The sequence below is a fragment of the Emydura macquarii genome, unplaced genomic scaffold, assembly GCF_026122565.2.
Source record: "Emydura macquarii macquarii isolate MOO-44397 ecotype Brisbane River unplaced genomic scaffold, CSIRO-AGI_Emac_v2 contig_1644, whole genome shotgun sequence".
Classification (NCBI taxonomy): Eukaryota; Metazoa; Chordata; order Testudines; family Chelidae; genus Emydura; species Emydura macquarii.
Genome location: NW_027131781.1, coordinates 28,077,922 through 28,097,345, shown reverse-complemented (window position 1 = coordinate 28,097,345; position 19,424 = coordinate 28,077,922). Strand labels below are relative to the sequence as shown.

The 19,424-nt window shown below is 50.6% G+C and overlaps 1 protein-coding gene across 5 annotated transcripts in view; it reads right to left on the bottom strand.

Annotated features, from left to right (window-relative positions):
• Positions 1-19,424, bottom strand: part of ALPK3 (alpha kinase 3) — a 66,290-nt gene that overhangs the window by 12,355 nt on the left and 34,511 nt on the right. For 4 of the 5 annotated variants that reach the window (XM_067556042.1, XM_067556043.1, XM_067556046.1 and 1 more), the window contains 3 exons: positions 13,970-15,356; positions 1,735-3,685; positions 40-187 (listed from right to left, as the gene is read on the bottom strand). In XM_067556042.1, coding sequence (XP_067412143.1) covers positions 40-187; positions 1,735-3,685; positions 13,970-15,356 — 3,486 coding nt within the window. The remainder of the gene's footprint in view (positions 1-39; positions 188-1,734; positions 3,686-13,969; positions 15,357-19,424) is intronic. The other variant, XM_067556044.1, reaches the window with a different exon arrangement.

The following is a 19,424-nucleotide window of genomic DNA, read 5'->3' as shown; positions in this document are numbered from 1 at the left end:
CTGCACAATGAGTAAAATACAGGCAGGCTGGCCGCTTACCTTCTTCGGGCTTCTGCTACAGGGCACTCGTCCTTGTACCACGTCAGCTTAGAGTCACTCAGAATATTGAAGAACTGGCACCAAAGTTTCAGGTTTCCTGATGCATCGGAAAATTGTTCTGCTCTGATCTTCCGGATCAGCTGCGGGGCTAAGGACAAGAGTGCAAAGCAGGGAGTGGTGTAAGACAAACAACATACATACCAGTTCCATTTCAGATCGGTGCCGGCACTTCTCACCCAGCTGCTTATGAGCGCTTGGGCATTTACCCTTGTTACCAATGCCTGGTATTAGCGTCACTCGTAGTACAGCTTGCGCCAGGCAGGCTCTTGAAGTGCGATACAAACTGAGATACAAACTTTATAAAAGGCTGAATTCACCCAGTGATGCAACACAGCAGCTGTGCGCAGCAAAGGGAAACGAAGAAAAATACCAGCTCCAACTTAAAGTGCCGAGGGAACTCAGGGAGGCAGAATGCATTCATCAGAGTGGGGATTCGTCCAGGACACAACAGGCAAAAGGTGCCCTGGGATATCACATGGCCCCAAGGAGACACATCTTCAATTTTACAGCTCATCTGAGAGCTAGTCTTTTCCATCCCACAGTGCCCCCAATGAATGTGCACTCCCACTTCCTGCAACACACATCTCCATCCTCCTTGGAGCTCCCCGACCTTGCTTAGTTCATCAGGTGAAAGATCTCGGCACTGGGTGGCCAATGGTATCAAATTGCTCTTGTTTTGAGGGCCTTCAAAGAAATTTGAAATCAAACATTTTAAAATACGAGATATGACACAGATCAGCCAGGGCTGCATTGGGCCTAAGGACTGTTCAATGCTCTCCAAACTTTACCTACTGCATAATCAAGTTTGTATCTTTAATTGGGGGATGGGGGGAGGGAGGCAGCCTAAACCATGCTTCCTCTGTGTGTGCAGCACAGCAGAGACCAGGGCAAGCATTCAGATAACTTGGCCTTCACTTAGATTCCTTGGGAAACAGAGAATGGGAAAGTCCCATGTCTGGTAACTGAGTCTAACTCCATGAGCTTTACCGGGAGCTACCATGTGGTGCACAGGGGATTGTTCTTTTGGGGCTCTGCAGATCCTTGAGCCCCAGCCCTACCCTAATCCTGGCTCTGCTCCTCCTAATCCTAGAAAGCCTCAGCAAAGCCTGTCTGTTTCTAGTGTCTGCGCTGACTAAGGACAACGGTAAGTGAAGTGCAGTGAGGGGAGAGGCACATTAAAGGAACTTCCAGCTGCTGAATTTAAGAAACTGCAGCAAACGGAAACTGCCCAACGTACTCTGGGGCGGGTGTTTTGCTCCTGGTTTTATGCTTGTGAATCCACTTGTGGCATTTTCCCCAAGTCAATGCTGGGTTACTGTTCTCCTTTAATTAAAAGTCTCTTCCTACATTCAGTCTCTGTGCTTGCGAGAGGGGAAGAACGGCCAAGAGGTACCCAACGGGTGGCGTATAATTGTCCCAGGTTACGGGGGGGGGGAGGGGCTGAGGAGGGCTTGAGCCAGTTTTGTGTCATCCTATCGACAAAGAACCCCTAGATATTGAACCCAGCCCTGGTTGGTGCCTACTCCAACTGGCCGAAGGGCTACAAATACACAGGGGGATTTCACTGGCAAATAATGATGAGGGCGTGAGAGAGTGTCTGTGTCACGCTTACTGTGGAGGAGCCTCTTTTCTTACCTTTAAATGGGTTTGTTTTCCTTGACTCCCCTGCCGGTATTTCCGGACTGGTGTCTTCAGGACCTTCTGGGTTCCTACTGCTCTCCTCAGAGGGCGCCTTGGGAACTTCGAGCGTTGCCATCTTCCTGGCGAGGGTTGGGGAGTGTCGTTCCATAGGAGGAGACAGAGCAGGGACAGGGGCTTGTAACAGAGTGAGGTTCTTCTTGGCCTGTCGTGGAGACACAGTGGGGCTGTCCCTCTTCAGATGCCCTTGGTTCTCCAAGGCTGCCCCCTCTGCCTCCTCCGCCTGTTTGCTTTTGGGCAGGTATATTTTCCGTCGCGCCCCAGAGGCAAGCTCCTCGGGCGTGGCACAAGGTAATGCTGCAACTGGGTCACCGGCGTTCTCCTTCCGGCTGCCCTCAAGAGGCAGCTCAGAAAGCTCCTCTTCTGCCCAGCCTACTCTCTCCAGGGGCATGTTACCCACCACGATAGAAGGGACAGAGAGCAGGGTGGACCCTTCTGCTTCAGATGCCTCCCTGGCTGGCAGCGTCCTAAAGGCTAAAGGACTGACACCCAGAGTCTCTTTGCTGCTAACTAACTCTTGGTTAATCATTCCCGTGAGCCTTCTAGACGTTTGGGGGCTTAAATGCAAGCTCTCTGCACTTTGGAACAGCTGATTGGTTTGCACCCTTTCTAAGATTTTCCTTGATGTGCTGGGGCTCAGCCCAGCAATGCCCACTTCTGGCAGTGCTTTCTCCTCCACAGCAGGCTGGTGCCCCTTCTCTTCAGCCTCGGCTTCCTTCTTTGTGGTGCCCTTACTTTTATCCGGCTCTGACGAGGACATTTTCAAAAGCAGAAGTAAATAATTCTTCAAGGAGGACACCAGGTTTCGGTGCTGTACTTTGTGCTCCATGACTCCTTCCCCCTCCTGGGTTCTCTCTTCAGCCGGAAGAGCTAGAGGCGCTCCTAAGGTTGCCCGGACCTCAGAGTGCAGGTCAGATGTCCCTGTCCCAGTGGTAGCCACCGGCTCCTTGCCTGCGGTCACGGCTCTGTGCTCACGCCCCTCCCCACTCTCAGGAGCCAGCGACACACAGACTGGCTTGGCATTGCCCTCTTCGGAGGTGCTGGCTGGAAACCTCTCATGGTGAGGAGTGCTAGCTCGATTTGGTGCAGATTCATTTGTTTTCCGAGCCTCTGTTTCTCTTTCCACATCAGACCGCAGCTGGGCTGCTAATTGGTTCCCATCAGCAGGGGCTTCTTGGCCTGGAGGAGGGGAAGCTGAGCCTGGTGCTTCCATAGGCTCAGAGTTCTCGGCTATGGAAACAGGACACAGCTCTCCCTTACTCACTTGGGTGGAGTCCGGAGCTGCCTGTTCAGGCCCGTAGGATATCCCATCCTGCACTCTGGCTGCTTCCTGTGCAGTCTCAGGGCAGGGCTGCCTTGGTCTCTCCTCTACCTCTGTGCGCGACACACTGTCCCCTAACCAGCTTCCAGATGGCTCTGTTTCTGCAGTTAATGGCTGAGCTCTCCTCCCCCCTTCCCCCTTCCCAGTCCGACAGGCATCTTGTTTAAAGAGGGCTTTGCCTCCAGGCACATGATTTGCTTCCTTCAACGCTGACCCAGCTTTAGCTATGTCCTTGTTCTCGTCACTCGCAGTTGGTCTTTGCAGGGGCTCTTTGCCTGGGAAATTCAGGGAAGGCCTTGCTCCCTCTTCTTCCTCCCCGCTGGGCAGTGTGAGGCCAGAACTAGCTGGAGGCCTCTGGGAACTGATCTTCAGCATCCTTGTTCCTCGCGGCCGGGGGCTGACTTTCTGTTCAGATTGCTCTGTCTCTTTCTCCAGGCAGACGGGCTTCCCTCTTGTGAGTGGTTTTAATTGGCTGGCCTGAGGATTAGTATCCTCCCTTGGTTCCAACGCTGGAGGCTTCAGAAGGTCGCTGGCAGAGGACAACACCTGCTTCACTGGCTCCAGAGGCTAGGAACAAAAGGGAAAACAAGGATTATTTTACTGCCTGGATCCACTTGGCACCTAGAGCCCATCTACGCTACACTGCACAGGTTCTGAGTACCATACTGGATCATGGTCTGGTCTTGCCTGTGTGGACAGGACCAAACTGTTAAAGCCTGATTATGAGAGGTGATGAGGGCCACTAAATGGGAATGGCTTGGTGTTACTACAGAGAATTCTTTCCCAGGTGTCTGCCTGATGGATCTTGCCCACATGCTCAGGGTCTAACTGATCGTAGTATTTGGGGTTGGGTAGGAATTTTCCCCTAGGTCAGACTGGCAGATACCCTGGGGGTTTTTCGCCTTCCTCTGCAGCCTGGGTCATGGGTCACTTGCAGCTTTAAACTAGTGTACATGGGGGGTTCTCTGTAACTTGAAGTCTTTAAACCATGATTTGAGCCCTTCAGCGACCCAGCCAGAGGTGAGGGGTCTATGACAGGAGCGGGTGGGTGAGGTTCTGTGGCCTGCAGCATGCAGGAGGTCAGACTAGATGACGACAATGATCCTTTCTGACCTTCAAATCTATGAGTGCCCCAGGCTCCCGCTGCCTGCAGTTGGACCAGGGGGGGTTCAACACCTCTGAATAATCAGGTCCTCCCAGTGTAACTATGCTCCTGCCAGGTAAAGATCACGGCTGCAACACAGCTCCACCACCAGTCTCTTCCCTGTATGTTCTCATACTGCACTCAACACCGTCGCATTGGAGCACCTTCCAGCGGTGCATTAAGTAACGTGACGTGCACCTGTCACCTGTTGGTTGTTCTCCCAACGTTTCCTCAGGCAGAGAAGTGTGTGCACTCTAAGTGTTTTGTTGGATTGGGGCTTGGTTTGGTTTTCTACTCTTGTTTTAAATACTCACGCTGCTCTGCACTTATGTTAGCAAACGCAAGATTGAAGAAATGTGTCCGGCCTTTGCAGCTGAAGGTGGGGAGGTGTGTGAAGGTCTTTAGTTCCTGGGAAAGCTCACTCTACAGGCTCGGACCAGCCCCTGAGAAAGCTCTGTCTCCACACCGAAGAGCTTTGTGCCATGTGCTGGAGGAGCGGAGCTGCTGGCCGGAGTCTTCATGCCAGAACCTTCCCTTTGCGTTATACAACTAGACCATGTCAAGAACACAAAACACATGAGCCAGGGAAGCCACTGACCAGTAAGAGACATTTTATTGATGACTGCAAATCCCAAAACACAGATGTCATGATGAAACAGTGGGAGAATCACTCTCTCCAAATCTTCCCCTTAGCCATTAGCAACATCCATGTGAAAAGGGTATGGGGATGCCAAAACAGATCAGACCAGCCGTTCATCTAATCCAGCGTCACTCTCCAACAATGATCAGCACCAAATGCTTCATAGGAAGGTGCAAGAAACCCCTCAACTGGCAAATATGGGACAATCTGCTCCCTATGAAGGTCTCATCCTAACCCCTAATAGCGAGAGATCAGTTTGGAGACTGAAGCAGGAGGTTTTATCTCCTTCAAAACTTTTCAAAGCATTAATTACGATAAACTAGGTATTCTTGATACCCCTATAAAGCATCCACTTCCCCTCTGAATCTTGCTAAACTCTTGGCCTTACTGACATCCGGTGGCAATGAGTTACACAGTCTAATTACATGCTGCATGGACAAGTATTTCCTGTCATCAGTATTGACAATGTCTTGGGTCTTATTCTTGTGTTATGAGACAGCCAATTGTGTCGCAGAAAACTGCTTACAGAGCGCGCCACCAAAACCAGCCTACACCGCGCCGCCGAAAAGGGGAAGATTTCCTGGACTTGTCGGCGGAGGGTATTGCATGGCCACGCAAGGGTGCCGTGGAGAAATATAATTGAGAAACGTTGGCCTAGAGCATCCAGATGAGGCCACTCCATTGATTCACATAAAGGCATTAGTATAGTCCCTGTACCATTCACCAGCCCATTTTTGATGCATCCTAACATTGTTTGCTTTTTGTTTTACTCTCAGCTGCACACTGAGCAGACATTTCACTGAGCTGCATGCACTGATGCCCAGAGCTCTCCCCTCCCTCCCCCTGGAGTTGACAATCTGTTCAAAATGCTAAGGCGTGAGTGTCCAAATCATTCCCTCCACTGTACAGCACCTGGCACCCACCCCATGAGAGAGTTGCCATCCTCGGTCCTTCCCTTTGGGCAAGATGAAGTTCAGGGTCACAGCAGCATCACAGCCGACGGGCGACGTGAGCCTCAGCGAGGCCTCCTCGTGACTGATTGAATTCTCCCTCTCAGCGCTGCATTAGCAGTGGGGTTTGGAATCCATGTAACTCTTGACTGAAGTAGGCCACTGGCTCAGAGCACAAGCTCCCTCTCCCCATCGCAAAACAAGACTCCCTCTTGCCCGAGCCTGTGCTCCAGATCACCTAATATAGTCAAGTGCCAGGCGAACTCCACTTCAGCCCTGCCGATGAAGGGATCACATGCTTCAGAGTGCTGAGACCTCTTGAAAAACCTGATAAATTGCTCATGTAGCATCTGAGTGCAGGAAGTGAGGAGGCTCTAGTCCTGTCCATTAGGGAAATGACTCTTTCCTCTTCTATTCAGCTGAGTCTCCCTTGGCAAATCACCTGCCCTGCAGGGGACTGTGTCAGAGTGCCCAAGAACTTCCAATTCACTCCCTCTTGAATTTCCCCAGAGAGAAGAGGAGCTGAAATCAGAAAATCCCTGGGAAGCTGTTACTAAAGCATTTCCTGCAGAGGGGATCAGAGAGAATTAGCAGGCCATCTTTGCCAGCAGTCATATTAACGCACAAAAGCTATTGCCATGGAGGGCTGGTTGCAGGCACTCGCCCTGCCCTGGGCTCCTCCAGCTCTCCCAGAATAGGAGAGTTCAAAGGTTAGAACACAGCAAAAAGCAGAGCTAGGGTCCCTCGCACCCCTACTTTCTCAGAGTGTTAGCTACCCCTACAAGGCAAAACACAAATGTTAGAGAACCAGGAAACACAGAACAAAGGTGATGTTTCCCAAACCACCTCACCACTGCCCCTGTGGGGATGCCCTATGGAAGTCAGAATGACAGAGTACCTGACCTAACACACGTTACCACTAGATCTATGTCACACAGTTCAGTGGGCAATTGGTGTAGCCAGTTTATCTGTACTAGCCATGGGGTATTTGCTATTGTTCACAGGCATCACAGGCACTCTGACCTCCCTCAAAAGAGGCTGACAATGCAGAACAGGATTTTCTAATATTGTCCTGTCTGGAATTGCCACAGGAGTGTTCTCAGATTACAAAGGGGAGAAGCAGCAGCAGAGGGCGCAGCAGATGGCAGTGAACTTTGTAACAGCATGGCCTGTGTGGTACGGGAAAGAATAAGGGATGGACAACACAACCACTCCTTCACCTGTGCATCCACATACGGAAGAGCAGGTCTCAGTGTCAACCATGATGGCAGAGCGATGGGCGTGCAGCTGTGGTTAACAAAAGCAGTTCTGGCCGCCGGGTGTGGGCTACACCACAGCTCCACCTGCTTTGAAAGTCTGTTCAGCTGGACCGGTTTTAAAAAACCATTAGAATTTTTGGGGCGCTTTCCCCAATGTAGATGCTGGCACTAAAGCCCAGTCTAGGCCATTGATCCAGGGGAACATCTACCCTTGGAGCTGGGCGGTGATTCCTGCCTCAAGGAGGCATACTTGGGCTAGCTCTCATCTGGCTAGCATGTCAAAAATAGAAGGTAGCCACGGCAGCACGAGTGGCTCTGATGGGCACATGGGCTCTGATGGGCATGTACTCAGGGTAGCGAGTCCCTCCCACCACCCATAGCTACATGCTATTTTTAGTGCGCGAGCCTGATGAGAGCGAGTGCAGGTATGTTTCCTCAAGCTGGGAACCACACACCCAGCTTCAAGTGTAGTCAGGCCCCTAAGCAGTTACAAAAGAGGAACTAGGAAACTGGCCCAGAAGAAATGTTGCAACAGGTGCCCCCCATGCAAAGGGGAAGAGAACGTTAAGATTCCAAAAAGAAAACACCTGGCCCTGTGACAAAATAACCATCTCTGCCATCTCCATCACAGCCACCCTGGAGGGTCAGACCTGAAGGAGCAACAGAACATCTCTAAACAAAACCCAGGAGGACACTGGCTCTGTTTCTTGAGGACACCCGGAGTATGACTGACAGTGCTGGTGTACTGAGAGCAGTAGCATGCCGGGCCAGTCACTGGCAACGAAGAACAGCAAATACAGGATTCAGGGAGTGAATTCACCTAAGCCCAAAAAAGTCCTTGCAGGGGGGAAGCCATGGAGGCTCGGATGCAATCACTAGTGTTAGCCCTTAAGTATTTGCTGGTTTGTGGCTATTTTAGTTAGCGTGTTTATTTATTTCAATAAAAGAAAAATGGGAGAGATGAAACCGTGACTCCTGGAAACCATGGATACAGACCCTGTCATCAGATGGGATACTAATCTTGTCATCCCAATCAGATCATGTGACTGGGACCAGGAAATAAAGTATAGTCTCTTTCCAGTCCTCTCTCGGTCAGACTCTTCTTACGGTAGATACAATCTTTGAGGTGAGAGAGATGGGCAAGACGTGGACTATTGGAGATGGGGCTGGAGAGGAATGAATCAATCATGGTGGTGTCACAGAGGAAGAACTGGCAGGCTTTGGCAAAGGCATGGATGAGGGAGGAGACAACTCATGTGACCCCAAATTGCAAGCCTGGGTGACCCAGAAGATGATGGAGTCAGAGTGATGGAGGGGAGGGGTGGGTTTGGATGAGTGAAGAGGAGCTCAGTTTGACATGCTGGCAGCCGGATACCCTGGAGGAGAGATCCCTGAGGCAGGCAGACATGCAGGACAGCACAGGGACAGTTACAGTCAGGGTGCAGTAGTAGATGTAATCCAGGAGACAGGAGCAGATCTCCCTCTAGCCCCTGTCAAGGGATTGAGAGCTAGTAAACCTCACAGAACCTGCAACATCTCATAGAAAGGAGATGCCTTGTATGTGCTTCAATATACACCATACTCCCAGAGCTTAACCATTTCACCACAGTGTGATAGTGCCAAGGCCAGGAGATGGAGCACAAATTCCACGTAACGTCAGCGGATTACAAAATCCTTGACAATGTTGAGTTTTCTAAAGATGCTCCACAGCAAATATAATTAACGTCTGCTATATGTACTGTAGCAAGAGCAGTTGCTATTTGCTGGCATTACACTGTGGGCAGAGCGAAGACGTAGTTAATTCACAACCAATTTATCCTCTGACCCTTGAGTGTGAAGTGGATCAGGCTTTGGCTCAGTAGGAAATTTCTACAAAAATTTCCCCACTACAACTAACCCCTGCTCTGAGGGAATCTATTTGAGATGGTGCTGAAGTGGGGGTAGGAGCCCAGAAAGCATCTGCACTAAGGCCCTGTCCAGCCCACGGGAAAGATTTCCCAGGACATTCAATTAACACATTTTAAATACCTAGTACCCAGTGCAGATGAGCTTAACATGCTTAGAAATGCCTTCACTTGTCATATTTGAGCCTGGGCTCCTGCAATAGCATTAACTAGGACCAGCTAGCATTTCAAACATGACCCTTTGTCTGCACTAGGTGTGAAATGGTATTTGTCAATGTGTTCGTTGGAGAGTATGTTTGTCTGCACTCAGTGTTGCTGATGCAAGTGACAGCGATGATCAAAAAGCACTGTAATTACAACGCTTGTGCCTGTCCACACAGCACTCATTGTGTCACCAAAGCACGTCCACAGCTGGTGCTCTAGCATCGATCATGAGAGCAGAGCTGCCCACTGTGCAATCTATTGTCATCAGTGTTCTGCAGTAGATTATGAGCTCTCACACAGAACAGCCTGATCTACCATGCAAACAAACAATGCCAGATTTCTGTTTGCATTCACGGAGCATCTGCACTTCGTGCACATTGCTTTTGGGTGCATGAAACAAGCACTGAGCAGTGGGATCTCATCATTTTGCAGGTCTGGGATGACGGGCAGTGGCTTCAGAACTTTCGAATGCGCAAAGCCATCTTCATGGAACTCTGTGCGGAGCTCGCCCCTGCCCTGTGGTGCAAGGACACAGAAATGAGATCTGCCCTCTCGATGGAGAAGCACAGGGTGATCTGTGTGTGGATAAGATGGCAACTCCAGTCTGCTACCAGTTGCTCGCTAATCAGTTTGGAGTTGGGAAGTCCACCATTGGCACTAGGTTATTGCATGTGTGCGGGACCATTAATCACATTCTGCTACAAAGGACTGTGAGTCTTGGAAATATGCAGGAAATAGTGGATGGCTTTGCAGCAATGGGCTTCCCTAACTGTGGCAGGGTACAATTTTGGCCCCGGACCATCTTGCAATGGAGTACATTAACAGAAAAGGGTATGTTTCTATGGTACTGCAGGTGCTTGTAGATCACCATGGGCGTTTCACTGATATCAACACCGGTTGGCCATGGAAGGTGCATGAGGCATGCATCTTCAGGAACACTGGCCCATACAAAAGGCTACGAACAGGGACTTTCTTTCCAGACCAAAAGATTCCAAAGGGGGATGTTGAAATGCCCATAGTGATCCTGGGAGACCCAGCCTGCCCCTTTTTGCCATGGCTCATGAAGCCTTATATGGCAGCAAGGAGTGCTTCAACAACAGGTTGAGCAGGTGCTCAATGACCCTTGAATGTATGTTCGACCAATTAAAAGCTTGCTGGCGATGCCTTTATGGCCGGTTAGGCCTAAATGAGGAAAATATTCCTGTGGTTATAGCCACCTGCTGTGTGCTTCATAATATTTGTGAAGCTAAGGATGAAAAAGTTTCCAAGTGGGTGTAGTGCAGAGCTGGATTGCCTGGTGGCTGAGTAGGAATAACCAGATGTCAGGGCTATTAGAGGGGCACAAACCATTTTGACAATGAACACTAATAAGGTGTCTTTGTAAACAGCACTGTGCCATGCTATGACTGCTAGCCAGCTTGCACTGTGTATCAAATATGAGCTACAACCATTGTGTACAAGAGACAAATAAGGACTGCTTATTCTTCACAGAGAATGTCTTTATTAAATAAATAGTTCAACACACAAAAAGCTGGGCTGGAAGGGAGAAAGTAGTGAGGGGGAGTGTGAGCTATGACAGCAGGTGTAAATCCAGCTATTGTTCTGGAAGCTGTCTGAAGGGGTGGAATGAACGGGATACCAAGACGAGCCCGGCGTTTGGCAGAATGTGTGGGTGGAGTTTGAGGAAGGCATGGAAAAGCAGTTCTGTATTAGCTGCAAGGGGGGAGGGGGTGAGCATGCCTCAATTCAGTCTGCAGCATTATGAGTGACTTTAGCAGCTCTGTTTGCTATTCCTTGGCTTTTATCATGCACTTGTGACCTGCTATCCCTCACTGCTGGTTTTCCCTCCTCTCCTGCCTATCAGTTGTTTGATTTTCAGACAATGTGCCCCACGCCCTTTTTTCTTTTTTTCCCCCCACCTCAGAGGGCTGGAGGAGTTCTTGGAACATCTCCTCTTTGCTCCTCCATGGTTTTTTATTGTATTTTGTTTTAATCAGCCGCAGGCGCTCAGCAAGTGTGGAGAGGTTTCCCCTGAAGGGCACATCTGTAGAAGCATGGTAAACAATGAACAGAAGCACGACTGTCAGTGCACTAACAGCATTTATTCATTACTGTAAAATACAGCTCTCTCACTGTCTTCTGCCAAGCACAGAGCTTGATGATCAATCCAGGCATGGTGAGTTGTGCCCAGGGGAGGGGACACAAGCTAGAGAAAGGATTCTGAGTGGTTTTTTGGGGGTAGTGATGCAGGTACGTAGGGAAAAATTTCAAATTGTGCCACCATTTTCCATAGGCAGGGGCCATAGAAGCCAATATATCACTCTTGAGAGTAAGCAGGGATGCTAGGGGACATCTCCAAGCAAGCAGCTTCAAACAGCTGCTCAGCTGTATGCCGCTTTGCTCCCTGCACAAGTGATTGCTGATTGGTGCAGGAAAGTTTCCTACAATAGGAGAAGAAACAAAAGTGCTCTGCTGAGGAATCTCTGGCAGAGGATTAGTGAGTACCTCCAGGAAAGTTTCCTAATGATCTGTCTGAAAGATTCCCATGAAATCTTGGTGTGCACTAACACACTTTTCTGCCACACTGCCTAGCTGCACAGGGCAATGGGAAGCACATGCAAACACAGCTACTCTTGTGCATTTCTATCCCTTCAACCAGCTGTATAATGCAAGAAAGCAAAGGACAGCTGTACCTCATGTAACTGAGCAGCATCAGCTCAAAAAAATTATTTACTTGAGCTCCCCTCTCCTGCATCCTGCACCCCAGAGCTGGAGGGCTGAGACTGGCTCCAATCCTCCTGGGGTAAGTAGAGGTCCTGGCTCTCCATGTCACCAAACCACCCAGGCCCCCTGCTCTGCATCGTCCTCCAACTTGACCTCCTCGTCCATGACTTCATCAGGGTCGGGTCCAGTGTCTGCTGGCTCCGGGCCAGTGGAGGTATCCATGGGTCTCCTGGTGGTGGTGGGGGAGTCGCCGCTGATGATGGCTTCCAGCTCCTTATACAAACAGCAGGTCTATGGCTTTGCACCAGAGCCACTGTTAGGGTACCAAAAGGCTAGGGAGTCAAACTGCAGCTCCTTGATTTTCACATGGCGCTGCAGCGTGTCCCATTCGCAGCCCTTCTCTGCCACGAGAAATCTGACCAGATATATCAAAGATCCTTTGGTTGGACCAGAGCTGGGATTGCACAACCTCCTTTCCCCAAATGCGGATCAGATCCAGAAACTCCGGTGTGCTCCAAGCAGGAGAGCATTTGGTATGTGGAGCTGCCATGGTCAGCTGTGAAGATGCAATGTGAGCTCTCCACACGGAGGAAGCAGGATGTGGAATTAAAAAAAATTCCTAGGACTTGAAAGGGGGAGAGGCAGAGGGCTGCAGGGCAGCAGAGTTCAAACTGATGGCCAGAGCAGTCAGGATGGGCATTGTGGGACACCTCCTGAAGGTCATTTATTGCGACATACCAGTGTAGACACCATGCTTGGTTGCGGTCGCTAAAAGTTTGGCGCAAAAAGCTCTACGCCTCTCGCTGAGGTGGTTAGATTTTGTTGCAAAAATCAGGGGAGTTGGGTCGGCGGGCAAGCGGGGGGAGGAGGGGATTGCAGTGTGTGCACCATCACTGTTTTGGCGCAAAAAGCTGACTTTGGTCGACAAAAGTCGGTAGTGTAGACCCGCCCTAAGAGGATGCATCTTCCAGTGTAGACAAACATTACAAAGCTGTGCTCCCTGCTATGGCTGCACATCTGATGGAAATCTATATGAGGAAGGCAAGTGGCCAGCCTCAGGAAATGCTTGCATCCATTTCACTGGAACACCTGGTGGCGCCAGCTTCCCATCCCGGTCAGTGGATGTACTGCATTACCTGTGAAATGCGATCCGAGAGACAGCTATCCCATGGCTCTGTGAATTCGGCTATGCCCATGCAAGAGTAACCCACCCTCCGAGATATGGAATTCATCTTTGCTGGGGTAGTAACAACACAGTATACAAGTGGTTTCAGAAAGCAAAAGCGTGGTCACAGATGCCACAGTGCTCTCTAACTGGGAAGTCTGGGCTTTTTCCAACCTTCTGGGGTAGCTGGAGCAGGGAGACTGAATGGACATGCACCTGCAGCTCTCTATTCTCCTGGCAGTGGGGCCTCAGCTTTGTCTCTTTATCCATCTAGATCTTACTGGAATGACCCCCCTGCACATTGACATTGTTCACATGTCAAATCCCACAAGTGCACTGATCATAGTATCCTGGGCCATGAAACCTTTTAATAAGGAGCCATGCAACCTCCAGCCCAATCCTGCATTTCATGGAAACCACTTCAGATTAAGTGACAAAAATAGACATGAACTGAAAAGAACTGGTGACAGTCAGGAACAGATGCTGCACTCCGACTCAGCCGCCAGCACACCAACTCACCTACAGCACCGTCCCAGCAGGACAGAGGGAGCCAAAAAACCGGACACATCTACTGTATGTACGTTTCGCCGTAAACAAAATTCCTGCTGCTGCCCAGTGAAGTTCAAAGCCTACCTGGCATGTCTGGTTTTCATTTACATAAAGACTTACTGAATGTGCCACTTAGAAGCCTAGGCTCATTGCTAAACTGAACAGATGTCATCATACTCTCTGCTTGTCATAGACATTCAGCATTCCCGGCTATAAACGGCAACTAAGGGTGATCTGTGCTCACCGCTTAACTGATTTGGAAACATTTGCCTGAGGTCAGTCTTAAAAAAAAGAAAATAGAACTTACAGTACCTCACAAGGCTCTTTGAAGACCACCTGTTCTTCCAAGAGCTGATGCAAACTTCCTCCTGTCTCCTGTCTAAGCTGGGACAAATCCAGGCGCGGGGCTACGTGATTCAGTGATGGGGCAGTAGGCTGAAGGGGCTGCTTGGTGTTAGATTGTACAGAGTCCAGCAAGTCTGTTTCTGGGATGTTTTTGCCCAAGGAAATGCACGAAGTCCCTGACGCATTCCCCATTAGGAGGGAGTGCTGCATCTCCGTGCTTGGCTCCACAGTCCAGCTAGGGCCCTCAACTGTTTTCTTGTTAAAATCCCCAGGGGGTTCATTTTCCTTTTTGGTTACCTTTGTATCTATGGCCTCATCCCCTGGCAGCTTCTGTTCCACAGGTTGGCCTTTCTGCTCTGTACCTGCAACAGCCCCTGCTGAGAACACCTTGGACGCTGGTGGAGGAGTCCCTCTTTGCCGGTTAATGCTCCCGGCCAGAGATTGAAGCTCAACTCTGTTCTTGGCTTCTTCTGGGGCTTGCGGCATCTTCTCTTCCATGACAGGCTTTGCTCTGCTATCAGGATACGTATCTGTCAAAGAGAGGCAAGTGTCACCCCTGGAAGGCAGGGAGCGTGGTTGCTGCGGTTGGCCAGATTCAGCATCTTTGAATTCTGGAATGGCTCCCGTCAGCTGACTGTTTGCGGCTCCTGACTGTGTGCTCCCCAGCAGGGCGATGGAAGGGGCATTTCTTTGACTTTGGGAGAGGTTTTTGCTCTCTATCAGCCCATTTTCTTGACTTGAAACTTCACATTTTGCTGCTGAGAGGGGAGCAGGCTCTTCCCCTTTCTTCTTCTTCTTCGCAGAGGACTCTTTGGTGGTGGGCTTAGTAGTTATTTCCTCCACTGTCTCATAGATGTATGTGAAAAAGCTATTTCCATTTTCCTCCCCGCTTTCCAAAGAGGAGTCTCCATTGGTGGTCACTTCTGCTTCAAGAGGCCTTGTTATGAAGTTGTTTGAAAATCCAGCTGTTGCATTTAAGGACGGCTCCTTGGACTCAGCAACATCTTCCTGTAATCTTGACTTGGGATCCGCAACATGTACCTTTGCTACATCTTCCTTCTCCCAGAGGGAGGCACCTGATCGCATGTTCAGATCCCCCGTCAGCCGGCGCTTCCGCTGGAATCTATCAGGGCTCGTTCTCAGCTTCTCCCCCTCCATGTTTTCTTTCCCTCGTTTTCTGCTCTGCTCTATCTCACGTAATTTTGCTTCGGCCTTTTCCTTGAGTTTGGCAAACCACCTCTGATGTATTTTATACTCCGTCATGGTTCCTACTTCCAGGACACCGGAGCAGGACACGATGCCTTTGATATTCCTAGCAGAGGCCTGGTAAATGGCCGCATCGTCCTCTCTGCATCTGGTGACCAAAAACACGGTGAGACACACCCATCCCCCTCAAGGCACACACCTGAATACACCTCGCCCCCCCCCCACCACCACACACACACACACCAGTGAGAACAGTTCAGGAGAAGAGTCCTTTCTACAGTTGGTCAAAGAGTAGCCACCAAGTACAACACTCAGGAAATTGGGGATATTTTGGTATCACTGTTATTTTCAAGTCTTTTGGCAGTGTGAAAATATTGGGCAGGTGAACAAATGGTTGCCTACAGAAATGGCTCAGGGGATATAGGACCGGTTGGCATCTGAGCTTGTAGTTGGTCACTGATGAGTTGGACACGTGTATTTAATGCTGAACACAGGTACTCAGCTGAATCCTGCACTGCAGCCTCAAAGCCTTCTGACTTCACAAATACTAAGGGCTCAAGTACGGCCGAGTCTCACAGAAACCCAAGTGCTTGTGAAACTGCCAGGGATTTATTAGCTCGGCTCTAGGCCCTTCCAGCCACAGTTAAAGTAAAAAGACTAAGAAAAATCCACCCGCAGAAGTGGTGACGGTTTGGCTGACGTGAGAGTTACACTCACACGGAGTTTTCCTGGCCAGCTGAGACACTCCCAATGGCTCTCAGCCACAGCTGGCTGGAGGGCGCTGCCCAGACAAGCATACTTGGAGGCACAGATTCATCAGCTCTAGTGGTGGAGCCGTGCACCCTACCCTTCTTGCGCTACAGGTGCGGGCAAACGCACAGGGGTGAAGACACAGATGCCCAGATACCCATCTGGGTCTGGTGTGCCAGCGTCAGGGCTGGCCTGCTTTCTCCACACCCAATGTTCCCAGAGCACTAGCAACAAGAGAATGGACGGCTGCCCCTCGAGCAGGTGCCTTGGCAAGAGACTCCCGAACACATGCAAGGCAGTCATCATCAGATCCCCAGTTTCCACATGCAGGAGGCACAGGCTGAAATATTGGCATTGGCCTACACTGGAGAGGACTGTGGTGAAGAAGGAAAGGCTAGCACCTAGAATTCAACTGATTCCAGCCCCATCAAGCAATCCTCATCCAGAATTCTTCTCTCAGGCTCTGAAACACTCCATCCAACTCTGCTTCTTGAATTTCTTCCTTCAGCCCTCCCTTCTACCCACAGGAAGCCAGTCTGAGGAGATCTCTCCCCCAACTCCACCCCACCTCACTTGCCTGCGCCCAACAGCTATTTGAGACACACCTCGGCCGGCTGTAATAAGGAGGCCTGCTCAGCTCATTTACGAGCCTAACCGTGGGAAAGTGGATAGCTACAACGTTCCAGTCACTTAGACCAACAAACGCGGACGGGAAAAGGTACGAAAGGGAGACTGAAGGTGCCCAACAAAATGGCCTGATGCATCAAGGACTGTTAAAATCAGGTCTGGTAAACAAGAGGAGGGTGGGACTGGAAATCCATGAATCAAAATTGGTGCACTGTAAATGAGGCCTACCGGATGGATAAAATAATGAGGGGCTGGGCTATTCCACCCATCACTCCTTTTGGGGGTCTCATGAAGAATCAGCTGGCTGGCTCGGAGACAGGTGAGCCAAAAGGAGTGAGCTTCACGATCTCCTGAGACCCACCATGACGCTGCTGGGCTTTTGTCATCTTCACCAGAGCAGGCCAGAGGGACCCATATGGATGTCACCACCTCCACCAGCTCTGGCTAAATCCTGAACACTGCTTGGTTCCTGCTATCACCCCTTCTCTTGTGTCTCTTTTTTCCTTCCCCACTTTATTTCTTATCTTTCCTACCCCTGTCCTTTTGCCTTCTAACTAACAAGAGTCTGGCTTAGCCAGCCCAGATTATATTTTCTAACACTACTGTCAGTCTGTGGCAGAAAGGCAATGCCCTAAACCATCGGTTCTCAACTGGGGGGCACTGGGTGTCAAGCATTCTAGTTGCATGTGGTGAACCAAGCCAGTAAATGGCTTTGCAACCTGGCCCACAAGGTCGCAATGCTGCTCAAATTTGGCCTGGCTGCCCCTCTGTAGTGATGGAGGGGTAGCATAGGTAACAGGGGCTAGGGCTGGAGAGGCTCAGTTCCCCCAAATCTAAGCCACCCCACTGCCGGCATGCACCGCCCAGCTCAGCAGGCATAGCCCCACATCCAGTGGTGCCAGGGCCAGCTCAGGGCTGAGCCAGAAGAGTCCCCAGCGCCCAGTGGCAGGCGGCAACATAGAGGGCAGAGTCCCTCCAGAACCCAGCACACCAGCTCCATCCCTGGTGTGGTGGTGGTGGGTCCGTCCCTCCCAAGGACCTGTGAGCACAAAGGGAGGAGAGGAGGGGGGAAGGGGCAGCAGAGGCAGGAGCCAGCCACAGCCAGCTGTGGCCAGCAGCACAACCACACAGCTCCCTGCCCTCCCAGTACCTCTGCCCTGTCCCTCCCACAACTCCCATCTGCCTCCCCTCAAACTCCTGCTCCATTGCCCCCATCCAATCCTCAGATGCCCCTGCTTAATCCCATCCAAACCCCTGCTACCCTCCCCACATAAATCCACCCTCCCCACACAAATCCACAGGCCCCAACCCAGAAAGTCTCCTCCTGCCACCCACCTCCCTGACACACCAACCCCCCTCTCCTCAAAAACTCACACCCCATCACAAAATCCTGGGCCAAATAGGAGTGAGGATGTGAGCTGGCACACGGGGTGGCAGGATCAGTCTCAATACTGGTGGGAGGGAGGCATGGGATGCTCCACGTAAAAAAAATGTCTAAAGTGTTGGGGAGGAGGGAATTTAAAAAAAGGTCACGAACCCCTGCTCTAAGCAGGCAGATGCTGGTACAAGTTTGCTAGGTCTCAGGGTGGCTGATCAGATCATGTGCTGGGCCGGTGTTTCCCAACCGAGGTGACAATTACAAGTCAGTCCCCCTCCCCCAAACAAAAGCTGTGTTCTCGCTCTTTGCTGTTCTTTTCTCTGCTCTTTCATGTATTTGTCTTGTTTTATCTTCCAGGAAGAAAGATCAGACTTTAACCACAACAGCTACAGCCCATCTCAACTAACTTCTTTTCTTTCCCCCCAAAAAGAGGACGGTTATAGCCATCTCTAACACCATGTAAAACATGGCCAGCCAGGGGTGGGTGACCTTCTAAAAGCTTTCTACAGCTCAAGGGTGCAAGGAAGATCATTCAAATGAAAGTCCTACTGGATACTTTACCTTTCAAATTATCACACTGTTCCCTCCCTCCCCCTTCTTTTTCTGTATCTTTACTAACAGGTTAAAAAGATTCGTAGTGCACCACCAGGCAGAGGTCTCTGTATTCCGTAACCCTGCGCCTGGTTTAATGCTGGACCATGAAAGGGCCGTGTTTACACCTTTGCTTCTCTGGGCCCACAACTTCCTTTGAGATTAACACAACAGACACTACCACACAATATCGCTGCCATTATAGCTCTACTTCTCCTCGCCAACAGAGATCTACCAGGCTTCCTGCTTCTGCGAGATGGGGCAGTTACTTCCTGTGACTGTGGTGCTTTGAGATGCAATGCAGATGTGTAGTCCACTTAGGTGTGCACGCACCCAGCACGCTGGAGCCTAGCAGTACCCATAGAAGATGGCGCTCATGGCCATAGCCCCTCCCCTAGCTGTCGGAGGCAGTGCCACTCTGACCCCCCTTGGTTGCTTCGCACTGAACACCCAGAGACCAGACTCCGATGCAGAGGAGACAGAGGGTGGTCATGGAATACACGTGTGCGTCACCTCTTGAAGAGCCACAGTCACGGTAAGTAAGTGTTTCTTCATCGCTGAGTAGATGCAGCTGTGTATTCCACGGAGGTGACTCACACGCAGGGCCTCCCCGAGTGGGAGGCCATCTAAACAAGGACAGCAGGATCACCCTACCAAAACTTGTATCTGCCCTGGAAGGTGCGGTGATGGCATGGTGGTATGGATGGCCACGCGGCAGACCTGTCCATGGCCAGGATTGGGATGTCACAGAGGAACGCTATGGACGTTGCTTGTGCTCTCAGAATGAGCTCACACCTTCTGAGGCGGCGTAGCCAAGGCTATTTCTTGATACAGGATGTTGTCCATTTAGAGATCGTCTTTGAAGTGACC